We start from the raw sequence: 12,159 nt of genomic DNA, 5'->3' as shown, positions 1-12,159 counted from the left end.
CATTTGCAAAAAATGTTTAGTCATTTAAAAATCAGAAATAATGAACTAAAGGCAATTTGGAGAGTTATCCGTTTGCTCACAAAATTGACAAAGTGGTATCAGCAAATGCAGTCTTTATCCCACCGCTGGTCCACCAAATGTAGGAGGCTGGCCCTCTATATAGTGTACAAAGCAAAGCACACTGTGCAGGGGGTCCATGCAACCACGTGTTGGTTTAGAGAGGTAAAAATCTGACCACCTACTGCTCTAATTTTGAAGGTAGCAGGTCGAGCAGTTAGGCTAAACCAGGAGATGTGCTAAGTATTTGCTGTATTGACAAATCCTATCACGCACACACAAACTCAATGAATAACTCAAGACCCCCTACTTTCAGCGACTATGCCCACAGCTCACCATACGTGAGGGCACACAGTGCCGATAGAAGCACCACCACACGGAGCATCCTTGCCACGTCCGGAATATTCTTTCAGGAGCAAACAGCACAGCAGCACCTGCAAGGCAGAAACAGAAGGGGTACAGTCAGAGGAGAGTGGGGCAGAGCAGCACACAAAGAGTGACAAGTGTAGGCCAAAGTTGGTGCACACAAGACCATGAGGACACCAGGGATAAACACAACAGTCTGCACACTCGGGCACTGTTCTCACACACAGAGACAGGAACACCCCTTTGGCTATCCAGTGATAGCCGCGTACTTAATTCAAACCCCAATAAAGTTGAGAATATCAGATGCAGTCAATTGTGGTGGCTGCGGAGCGAGGACCACAAACATGACCGGCGGGGGCATCTGGGATTTTAGCCCAAATAACAGGCCCCATCTTGGCACCCCCCCACCGCCTTAGGCTGACACACAGACGCAATGGTGTAGCCAGAGTGCCAAGGGCCATAGTGCAAGGAGGAAATGGGTGCCCCAGCCGCTGTTTAAATGGTGAAATACAGAAATAATCAGGGTTCAGTGGGCACCTCAGGCCTCTGGGGCCCGGTGCCACAGCGCCTGCTGCACCCATACAATTACACGCCTGCTGAAACATAACATTCTCCTTCTCCCTCCCGGCTCACCACACAAGAGGCAAAGAGAGCTGCCACTAGGGCATCTTACAGGGTACAGGTGTCAGGTCACTATGACAGCAGGCAGGGACGAACCAGGAGGACTCAAGGCAAGGATAAGAATGAAGACCACAAGCAAACAAGGCAGGAACTAAATAAAAGAAGGCAAGGGACCAAGGCAGGAATAAAACACAAGGCAGGGATGTAACACAAGGCAGGGATAAAAGACAAGACCCCAAGGGAACAAGACAGGGATAAAACACAAGACCCGAAGGGAACAAGGCAGGGGTAAAACACAAGAACCCAAGGAGACAAGGCAGGGATAACACACAAGACCCCCAAGGGAACAAAGCAGGGTTAAAATACAAGAACCCAAGGAGACAAGGCAGGGATAACACACAAGACCCCCAAGGGAACAAGGCAGGGTTAAAACACAAGGCAGGGATAAAACACAAGGCAGGGATATAACACAAGGCAGGGATGAAATAGAAGGCCTCAAGGCATGGATAAGACACAAGAACACAAGCAAACAAAACAAGAACTAAATACAAGAAGGCAAGAGAACAAGGCAGTGATACAACACAAGGCAGGGATAAACCACAAGACCAAAGGGAACAAGGCAGGGACAAAACACAAGAACCCAAGGGGATAAGGCATGGATAAAACACAAGACTCCAAGGGAACAAGGCAGGGATAAAACACAAGGCAGGGACAAAACAGAAGGACTCAAGGCAGGGATAAACACAAGACCCCAAGGGAACAAGGCATGGATAAAGCACAAGTCAGGGACAAAACTGAAGGACTCAAGGCAGGGATAAGACACAAGAACACGAGCAAACAAGGAAGGGGTAAAACACCAGACCCTAAGGGAACAAGGCAGGGATAAAACACAAGGCACGTTTACAACACAAGGCAGGGACAAAACAGAAGGGTTTAAGGCAGGGGTAAGACCCAAGCAAACAAGGCAGGAACTAAATACAAGAAGGCAAGGGGACAAGGCAGAGATACAACACAACGCAGGGATATAACACAAGATAGGGATAAAATACAAGACCCCAAGGGAACAAGGCAGGGATAAAACACAAGACACCAAGAGAACAAGGCAGGGATAAAACACAAGACACCAAGAGAACAAGGCAGGGATAAAACACAAGACCCCAAGGGAACAAGGCAGGGATAAAACACAAGACCCCAAGGGAACAAGGCAGGGATAAAACACAAGACCCCAAGGGAACAATGCAGGGATCAAACACAAGACCCCAAGGGAACAAGGCAGGGATAAAACACAAGACCCCAAGGGAACAAGGCAGGGGTAAACACAAGACCCCAAGGGAACAAGGCAGGGATAAAACACAAGACCCCAAGGGAACAAGGCAGGGGTAAACACAAGATCCCAAGGGAACAAGTCAGGGGTAAAACAGAAGGCTGGGATAAGAACACAAGACCCCAAGGGAACAAGGCAGGGGTAAAACACAAGACCCTAAGGGAACAAGGCAGGGATAAAACACGATGCAGGGTCAAAACACAAGGACTCAAGGCAGGGATAAGACACAGGAGCACAAGCAAACAAGGCAGGAACTAAATACAAGAAGGCAAGGGGCAGAGGCAGGGATATAACACAATGCGAGGATACAACACAAGGCAGGGATACAACACAAGGCAGGGATAAAACACAAGGCGAGGATACAACACAAGTCAGGTATACAACACAAGGCAGGGATAAAACACAAGGCGGGGATACAACACAAGGCAGGGGTACAACACAAAGCAGGAATAAAACACAAGCCAGGGATAAAACACAAGATCCCAAGGGAACAAGGCACGGATAAAACACATGACCCCAAGGGAACAAATCAGGGATAAACACAAGGCTGGGATAACACAAGGTAGGGCACAGCAAAAACAGAAGAAAACATTGGCAGGGTTGAGGCACACTAGGCAGGGATAAAACACAAGGCAGTGATATAACACAAGATGGGGATACAACACAAGGCAGGGATATAACACAAGGCAGGGATAAAACACAAGACACCAAGAGAACAAGGCAGGGATAAAACACAAGACCCCAAGGGAAAAAGGCAGGGGTAAAACAGAAGGAAACCAGGCAGGGTTAAGACACAGGCACATTAGGCAGGGGTAAAACACAAAACCACAAGGGCATAAGATGAAAGAAAGACACAAGGTCACAAGACGGGAATGAAACGAGGACACTAGGCAGTAATAAAAGACAAATGCCCAAGGTGGAGATAAAACTGTTCTGAACACACCTGATGGTCACATACTTCCTCGAGCCTGAGGTTTTACTTCTGCACATTACAGCTGCACATGTCTCCTGATCCCGGGAGCACAGCTCTCCAGTGTAGATCAGGGTGGATGGCCCTCGGTGTGATCTGTGGACTACTGGGGAGAGTGGATCAATCGATCTATTCTCTGGTAGATCGCAGAGGTTCTCTGAGAGAAGAGGCGGCCATGTGATAGAGCAGTGAAGATGGACTGAGGTTCTTGGTGGGACCAGGAAAGAGTGTGTCTTCTAAGGTGACAGATTTACATCTGTGGTTTTATTTAAGTGTTAGAGAAAGAGCCTTCTCTGTAGGAGCTCAGAGATGTCAGTGATGTGTGAATGAAAAGTATGTTCGAGTTGTCATAACCTTAGAGCTGAGACCTCCAGGCCTCTCCTCCACCGGTGACACTTAAGGATGCCCTCAGCTATGGAAACAAACCTTGTGTGGTCACAGCTACACCACCCACTGCTGACACCTGCTGATGCTGTAGAGGGGTCCTAGGTAAAACCAGGGGAAGTCTCCTCATCCTGCACCCCCACCCCGAGGTCACCTCTCCACCCCCACCTGCGACTACTGCCAGCTACTTATGTTCAGGAAGGAACTCAAGACCCACCCCCCAAACCACTGGCACCTGCTCACAAGAGTGAACCAGCCAATCCGCACAGAATTTATGAAGGCATCACCGGACGTCCCGCCCACCGGCTCGTGCCCTGTGAATGTGTGACTCCTCCGCTGATCCCAGACTCTGCTGGTTCATTAGACCGGTTTGATGCAGTCCAGCAGCATGTGGCCCCAACACATGATCATCATCACATGACACATGTTGAATGTGAAGCCCTGTGATGGACTAGGAATGTGGACCTTGTTATATGAAAACTCCACATGATAAATGAAACCAGCAATAAGTGTCCCTGCTTGAGTTGAACTCACCTGACTCTTCCTTCTCCAGACGGGTCCTGGATGTTCGTCTGAGCCAGGGACTCCCTTTTATACTCACAGTGGCCGGTCCTCCTGTAGTCCGCGAAGCTGCCCTCACGCTCACACCTCAGGGTGGCACTGCCCAGTGACTAATGGTGCCAGCTTGAGCTGTAATTAGAGATCTTTGACTCACATGTTTGCACAATCCTGGAATTTTGCCATTTGTGAAAGTATTTCACAATTTCACGATTTCACGACGTATTTATGCAGTTTTAGGGAGGGCGTATATCACCAGGGGTGGTTACATCAGGAATAGGATATTACATAAGTAATGTAAATAACAATTATGATGAATATTGCGAAACAAGATGTTTGCACACACAAGTACTCAGTATAGATTCTGAAGGGAGACAGGCAAACTTCAGGCGAGAAACAGCAGAGACTCTGAGCGCACCAGTTTTTGTAGAATGAAGGAAACATGGATTTAAATATCCCAGTTCAGTTTTAAAGATTGTCAGTGAGACAGTGTGGCTAGGCACAGGGTACAGAGTCTATCAGTGAGGCAGTGTGGCTATGCCCAGGGTCTATCAGTGAGGCAATGGGGCTATACCTGGGTACAGAGTCTGTCAGTGAGACACTGGGGCTATACTTGGGTACGGAGTCTGTCAGTGAGGCAGTGGTGCTCTACCCAGGGGTGCAGAGTCTGTCAGAGAGACAGTGGGGCTATGCCCAGGGTACGGAGTCTGTAAGTGAGACACTGATGCTATGCCCAGGGTACAGAGGCTGTCAGTGAGGCAGTGGGACTATGCCCAGGGTACAGAGGCTGTCAGTGAGACATTGGTGCTATGCCTTGGAGTACAGAGTCTTTAAGTGAGACACTGGTGCTATGCCCAGGGTACAGAGGCTGTCAGTGAGACATTGGTGCTATGCCCTGGAGTACAAAGTCTGTCAGTGAGACATTGGTGCTATGCCCTAGAGTACAGAATCTGTCAGTGAGACAGTGGGGCTATGCCCAGGGTACAGAGTCTGTAAGTTAGACACTGGTGCTATGCCCAGGGTACAGAGGCTGTCGGTGAGATAGTGGGGCTATGCTCAGGGGTACAGAGTCTCTCATTGGAAAAGTGATGCTATGCCCTGGGGTACAGAGTCTGTCAGTAACACATTGGGGATATGCCCGGGGGTACAGAATAGGTCAGTGACACAGTGGGGCTATGCCCAGAGTACAGCATCTGTTCGTGAGACAGTGAGGCTATGCCCTGGGGTACAGAGTCTGTCATTGAGACACTGGTGCTATGCCCTGGGGTGCAGAGTCTGTCAATGAGACACTGGTGCTATGCCCTGGGGTACAGAGTCTGTCAATGAGACAGTAAGGGTATGCTCAGGGGTACAGAGTCTGTCAGTGAGAAAGTGATGCTATGCCCTGGGTTACAGGATCAGTCAGAGAGACAGTGGGGCGATGCCCATACTACAGAGTCTGTCAGTGAGACAGTAGGGGTATGCTCATGTGTACAGTGTCTGTCAGAGAGGCACTGGGACTGTGCCCAGGGGCATAGAGTCTGTCACTAAGACAGTGATGCTATGCCCAGGGGCATAGAGACTGTCGGGGAGACAGTGGGGTTATGCCCCTGCATACAGAGTCTGTCAGTGAGACAGTGATGCTATGCCTGGTCTACAGAGTCTGCCAGTGAGACACTGGGGCTATGCCTGGGGGTACAGAATATGTCAGTGAGACAGTGGGGCTATGCCCAGGGGTATAGAATCTGTCAGTGAGACAGTGGGCTACAGAGTCTGTCAGTGAGACATCGGGGCTATCCCCAGGGGTACAGAGTCTCTCAGTGAGACAGTAATGCTATGCCCATGGGGATAGAGTCCTTAGTAGCCAAACCTCCTTTTCCTAAGACCTATTAGGGTCTCTGCTTTGGGGAATTCTTCAGATAACGAATGCACTAGCTCATCAGAGTTCCTCTGCATCTCCCTCTTCACCTTCTACCAAGGATCGACCACTGACGCTCCAGGACGCCTGCAAAACCACAACAAAGTAGCAAGACGACTACCAGCAACATTGCAGCGCCTAATCCTGCCAGCTTTCTCGACTTTTTCCTGGTGGTGCATGCTCTGGGGGTAGCCTGCCTTCACCCTGCACCAGAAGCTCCGAAGAAATCTCCCGTGGGTCGACGGAATCTTCCACCTGCTAACGCAGGCACCAAAAGACTGCAACCCTGGTCCTCTGGGTCCCATCTCATCCAGATGAGCGTGGTCCCTGGAACACAGCGACTCTGTCCAAGTGACTCCCACAGTCCAGTGACTCTTCAGTCCAAGTTTGGTGGAGGTAAGTCCTTGTCTCCCCACGCTAGACTGCAAAGCTGTGTACCGCGTGATTTGCAACTGCTCCGGCTCCTGTGCACTCTTCCAGGATTTCCTTTGTGCACAGCCAACCCTGGGTCCCCAGCACTCCGTACTGCAGTGCACAACCTTCTGAGTAGTCCTCTGGCGTCGTGGGACTCCCTTTTGTGGCTTTGTGTGGACTCCGGTTCACTTTTCTTCTAAGTGCTTGTTGGGGTACTTCTGCAGGTGCTGCCTGCTTCTGTGAGGGCTCTCTGAGTTGCTGAGCGCCTGTAGGAGGCTGGCCTGGCTTGTAGTGGGTACCAAGGGGTACTTACAATCTTTACCAGGTCCAGTTATCCCTTATTAGTGTAGAAGAGGTGCTTCTAGCAGCTTAGGCTGATAGAAGGTAGCTATAGCAGAGCAGCTTAGGCTGAACTAGGAGACATGCAAAGCTCCTACTATACCACTGGTGTCATATGCACATTATCATAAGAAAACACAGATATACTAAAAATAAAGGTACTTCATTTTTATGACAATATGCCAAAATTGTCTCAGTGAGTACCCTCAGTAGGAGGATGCCAAATATACACAAGATATATGTACACAATACCAAAAATATGCAGTAATAGCAAAAGGAAGTAATGCAAGCAATGTAAAGTTACAGTAGATTGCAATAGGAGCACATAGGTATAGGGGCAACACAAACCATGTACTCCAAAAGTGGAATGCGAACCACGAATGGACCCCAAACCTATGTGGGCTTATAGAGGGTCGCTGGGACTGTAAGAAAACAGTGAGGGTTAGAAAAATAGCCCACCCCAAGACCCTGAAAGGTAGGTGTAAAGTGCACCTACAACCCCCAGAGAACACAGAAGTCGTGATAGGGGGATTCTGCAAGGAAGGCCAACACCAGCAATGCAACAACAGTGGATTTCTGGACCTGAGTACCTGTAAGAAAGGGGACCAAGTCCAAGAGTCGCGACAGTGTCGAGAGGGGGCAGATGCCCAGGAAATGCCAGCTGAGGGTGCAAGGAAGCTGCCAACGGATGGAAGAACTTTTGTGTTCTACGAGAACGGAGAGGACTAGGAACTTCCCCTTTTGAGGATGGATGTCCCACGTCGTGAAGAAGCTTTCAGAGTTGTTCCCACACACAAAGACCGCAAACAAGCCTTGCTAGCTTCAAGGGTCAAGGTTAGGGTTTTTGGATGCTGCTGTGGCCCAGGAGAGACCGGGATGTCGCCACTTGGATGAGGAGACAGAGGAGGCGCCCAGCAAGTCAGGGAGCCCTCACAGAAGCAGGCAGCACCCGCAGAAGTACCAGATCAGGCACTTAGAAGAGGAGTGAACCAGAGTCCACCCAAAGTCAGAAAAGGGAGTCCCACGACACCGGACGACAACTCCGAAGGTTGTGCACTGCAGGTTAGAGTGTCGGGACCCAGGCTTGGCTGTGCACAAAGGAAATCCTGGAAGAGTGCACAGGAGCCGGAGCAGCTGCAAATCACGCGGTACCCAGCAATGCAGTCTAGTGTGGGGAGGCAAGGACTTACCTCCACCAAACTTGGACTGAAGAGTCACTGGACTGTGGGAGTCACTTGGACAGAGTTGCTGAGTTCCAGGGCCCACGCTCAACATGCTGAGAGGGGGCCCAGAGGACCGGTGATGCAGTCTTTTGTTGCCTGCTGTTGCAGGGGGAAGATTTTGTCGACCCATGGGATATTTCTTCAGAGGCCTGGGGCAGAAAGAAGGCAGGCTACCCCCAGAGCATGCACCACCAGGAAACAGTCGAGAAAGCCGGCAGGATGAAGCGATACAAGGTTGCAGTAGTCGTCTTTGCTACTTTGTTGCGGTTTTGCAGGCGTCCTAAGCAGTCAGCAGTCGATCCTTTGGCAGAAGGCGAAGAGGGAGATGCAGAGGAACTCTGGTGAGCTCTTGCATTCGTTATATGAAGAATTCCCCAAAGCAGAGACCCTAAATAGCCAGAAAAGGAGGTATGGCTACCTAGGAAGGAGTGGTCACTCCCCTTTCCTTTGTCCAGTTTCGCGCCGGAGCAGGGCTGGGGGATCCCACAACCGGTGTAGACTGGCTTATGCAGAGATGGGCAGCATCTGTGCCCATCAAAGCATTTCCAGAGGCTGGGGGAGGCTACTCCTCCCCAGCCCTGACACCTTTTTCCAAAGGGAGAGGGTGTAACACCCTCTCTCTGAGGAAGTCCTTTGTTCTGCCTTCCTGGGCCAGGCCTGGCTGTACCCCAGGAGGGCAGAGACCTGTCTGAGGGGTTGGCAGCAGCAGCAGCAGCTGCAGTGAAACCCCGGGAAAGGTAGTTTGGCAGTACCCGGGTCTGTGCCAGAGACCCGGGGGATCATGGAATTGTCTACCCAGTGCCAGAATGGCATTGGAGTGACAATTCCATGATCTTAGACATGTTACATGGCCATGTTCGGAGTTACCATTTGTGACGCTATACATCGGTAGTGACCTATGTATAGTGCACGCGTGAAATGGTGTCCCCGCACTCAAAAAGTCCGGGGAATTTGCCCTGAACGATGTGGGGGGTACCTTGGCTAGTGCCAGGGTGCCCACACACTAAGTAACTTTGAACCCAACCCTCACCAGGTGAAAGTTAGACATATAGGTGATTTATAAGTTACTTATGTGCAGTGTAAAATGGCTGTGAAATAATGTGGGCATTATTTCACTCAGGCGGCAGTGGCAGGCCTGTGTAAGAATTGTCAGAGCTCCCTATGGGTGGCAAAAGAAATGCTGCAACCGATAGGGATCTCCTGGAACCCCAATACCCTGGGTACCTGTGAGAAGGTAGCCTCTTTCTAGCCTTGTTACCCCCACTTTTGGCCTGTTTGTGAGTGTATGTCAGGGTGTTTGTCACTGTTTTCACTGTCTCACTGGGATCCTGATAGCCAGGCCTCAGTGCTCATAGTGAAAACACCATGTTTTCAGTATGGTTGTTATGTGTCACTGGGATCCTGCTGGTCAGGACCCCAGTGCTCATAGGTTTGTGGCCTATATGTATGTGTCACTGGGACCCTGTCACACAGGGCCCCAGTGCTCATAGGTGTGCATGTATATGTTCCCTGTGTGGTGCCTAACTGTCTCACTGAGGCTCTGCTAACCAGAACCTCAGTGGTTATGCTCTCTCATTACTTTCAAATTGTCACTAACAGGCTAGTGACCATTTTGACCAATTTACATTGGCTTACTGGAACACCCTTATAATTCCCTAGTATATGGTACTGAGGTACCCAGGGTATTGGGGTTCCAGGAGATCCCTATGGACTGCAGCATTCCTTTTGCCACCCATAGGGAGCTCTGACAATTCTTACACAGGCCTGCCACTGCAGCCTGAGTGAAATAACGTCCATGTTATTTCACAGCCATTTTACACTGCACTTAAGTAACTTATAAGTCACCTATATGTCTAACCTTTACCTGGTAAAGGTTAGGTGCAAAGTTACTTAGTGTGAGGGCACCCTGGCACTAGCCAAGGTGCCCCCACATTGTTCAGAGCCAATTCACTGAACTTTGTGAGTGCGGGGACACCATTACACGCGTGCACTACATATAGGTCACTACCTATATGTAGCTTCACCATGGTAACTCCGAATATGGCCATGTAACATGTCTATGATCATGGAATTGCCCCCTCTATGCCATCCTGGCATTGTTGGTACAATTCCATGATCCCAGTGGTCTGTAGCACAGACCCTGTTACTGCCAGACTGCCCTTCCTGGGGTTTCTCTGCAGCTGCTGCTGCTGCCAACCCCTCAGACAGGTAGCTGCCCTCCTGGGGTCCAGCCAGGCCTGGCCCAGGATGGCAGAACAAAGAACTTCCTCTGAGAGAGGGTGTGACACCCTCTCCCTTTGGAAAATGGTGTGAAGGCAGGGGAGGAGTAGCCTCCCCCAGCCTCTGGAAATGCTTTGTTGGGCACAGAGGTGCCCAATTCTGCATAAGCCAGTCTACACCGGTTCAGGGACCCCTTAGCCCCTGCTCTGGCGCGAAACTGGACAAAGGAAAGGGGAGTGACCACTCCCCTGACCTGCACCTCCCCTGGGAGGTGTCCAGAGCTCCTCCAGTGTGCTCCAGACCTCTGCCATCTTGGAAACAGAGGTGCTGCTGGCACACTGGACTGCTCTGAGTGGCCAGTGCCACCAGGTGACGTCAGAGACTCCTTGTGATAGGCTCCTTCAGGTGTTAGTAGCCTTTCCTCTCTCCTAGGTAGCCAAACCCTCTTTTCTGGCTATTTAGGGTCTCTGTCTCTGGGGAAACTTTAGATAACGAATGCATGAGCTCAGCCGAGTTCCTCTGCATCTCCCTCTTCACCTTCTGATAAGGAATCGACCGCTGACCGCGCTGGAAGCCTGCAAACCTGCAACATAGTAGCAAAGACGACTACTGCAACTCTGTAACGCTGATCCTGCCGCCTTCTCGACTGTTTTCCTGCTTGTGCATGCTGTGGGGGTAGTCTGCCTCCTCTCTGCACCAGAAGCTCCGAAGAAATCTCCCGTGGGTCGACGGAATCTTCCCCCTGCAACCGCAGGCACCAAAAAGCTGCATTACCGGTCCCTTGGGTCTCCTCTCAGCACGACGCGCGAGGTCCCTCGAATCCAGCGACACCGTCCAAGTGACCCCCACAGTCCAGTGACTCTTCAGCCCAAGTTTGGTGGAGGTAAGTCCTTGCCTCACCTCGCTGGGCTGCATTGCTGGGAACCGTGACTTTGCAAGCTACTCCGGCCCCTGTGCACTTCCGGCGGAAATCCTTCGTGCACAGCCAAGCCTGGGTCCACGGCACTCTAACCTGCATTGCACGACTTTCTAAGTTGGTCTCCGGCGACGTGGGACTCCTTTGTGCAACTTCGGCGAGCACTGTTTCACGCATCCTCGTAGTGCCTGTTTCTGGCACTTCTCCGGGTGCTACCTGCTTCAGTGAAGGCTCTTTGTCTTGCTCGACGTCCCCTCTCTCTGCAGGTCCAATTTGCGACCTCCTGGTCCCTCCTGGGCCCCAGCAGCGTCCAAAAACGCCAAACGCACGATTTGCGTGTAGCAAGGCTTGTTGGCATCCATCCGGCGGGAAAACACTTCTGCACGACTCTCCAAGGCGTGGGGGATCCATCCTCCAAAGGGGAAGTCTCTAGCCCTTGTCGTTCCTGCAGTATTCACAGTTCTTCAGCCTAGTAAGAGCTTCTTTGCACCAACCGCTGGCATTTCTTGGGCATCTGCCCATCTCCGAGCTGCTTGTGACTTTTGGACTTGGTCCCCTTGTTCCACAGGTACCCTCAGACAGGAATCCATCGTTGTTGCATTGCTGATTTGTGTTTTCCTTGCATTCTCCCTCTAACACGACTATTTTGTCCTTAGGGGAACTTTGGTGCACTTTGCACTCACTTTTCAGGGTCTTGGGGAGGGTTATTTTTCTAACTCTCACTATTTTCTAATAGTCCCAGCGACCCTCTACAAGGTCACATAGGTTTGGGGTCCATTCGTGGTTCGCATTCCACTTCTGGAGTATATGGTTTGTGTTGCCCCTATCCCTATGTTTCCCCATTGCATCCTATTGTAACAATACATTGTT

The 12,159-nt window shown here is 50.7% G+C and overlaps 1 protein-coding gene across 2 annotated transcripts in view; it reads right to left on the bottom strand.

Annotated features, from left to right (window-relative positions):
- LOC138258812 (peptidoglycan recognition protein 1-like) overlaps positions 1-12,159 on the bottom strand; it is a 160,431-nt gene that overhangs the window by 24,541 nt on the left and 123,731 nt on the right. The window contains exons 2-3 of one of the 2 annotated variants that reach the window (XM_069206058.1): positions 4,257-4,412; positions 394-491 (exon numbers count right to left, since the gene is read on the bottom strand). In XM_069206058.1, the coding sequence (XP_069062159.1) occupies positions 394-442 (49 nt within the window). In that variant the 5' untranslated portion in view covers positions 443-491; positions 4,257-4,412. Of the gene's footprint in view, positions 1-393; positions 492-3,764; positions 3,868-4,256; positions 4,413-12,159 lie in introns of those variants that run through there. The other variant, XM_069206059.1, reaches the window with a different exon arrangement.

Source organism: Pleurodeles waltl, chromosome 9, assembly GCF_031143425.1.
Source record: "Pleurodeles waltl isolate 20211129_DDA chromosome 9, aPleWal1.hap1.20221129, whole genome shotgun sequence".
In the NCBI taxonomy this organism is placed as follows: Eukaryota; Metazoa; Chordata; class Amphibia; order Caudata; family Salamandridae; genus Pleurodeles; species Pleurodeles waltl.
This window is presented reverse-complemented; position numbering and strand designations above follow the sequence as displayed.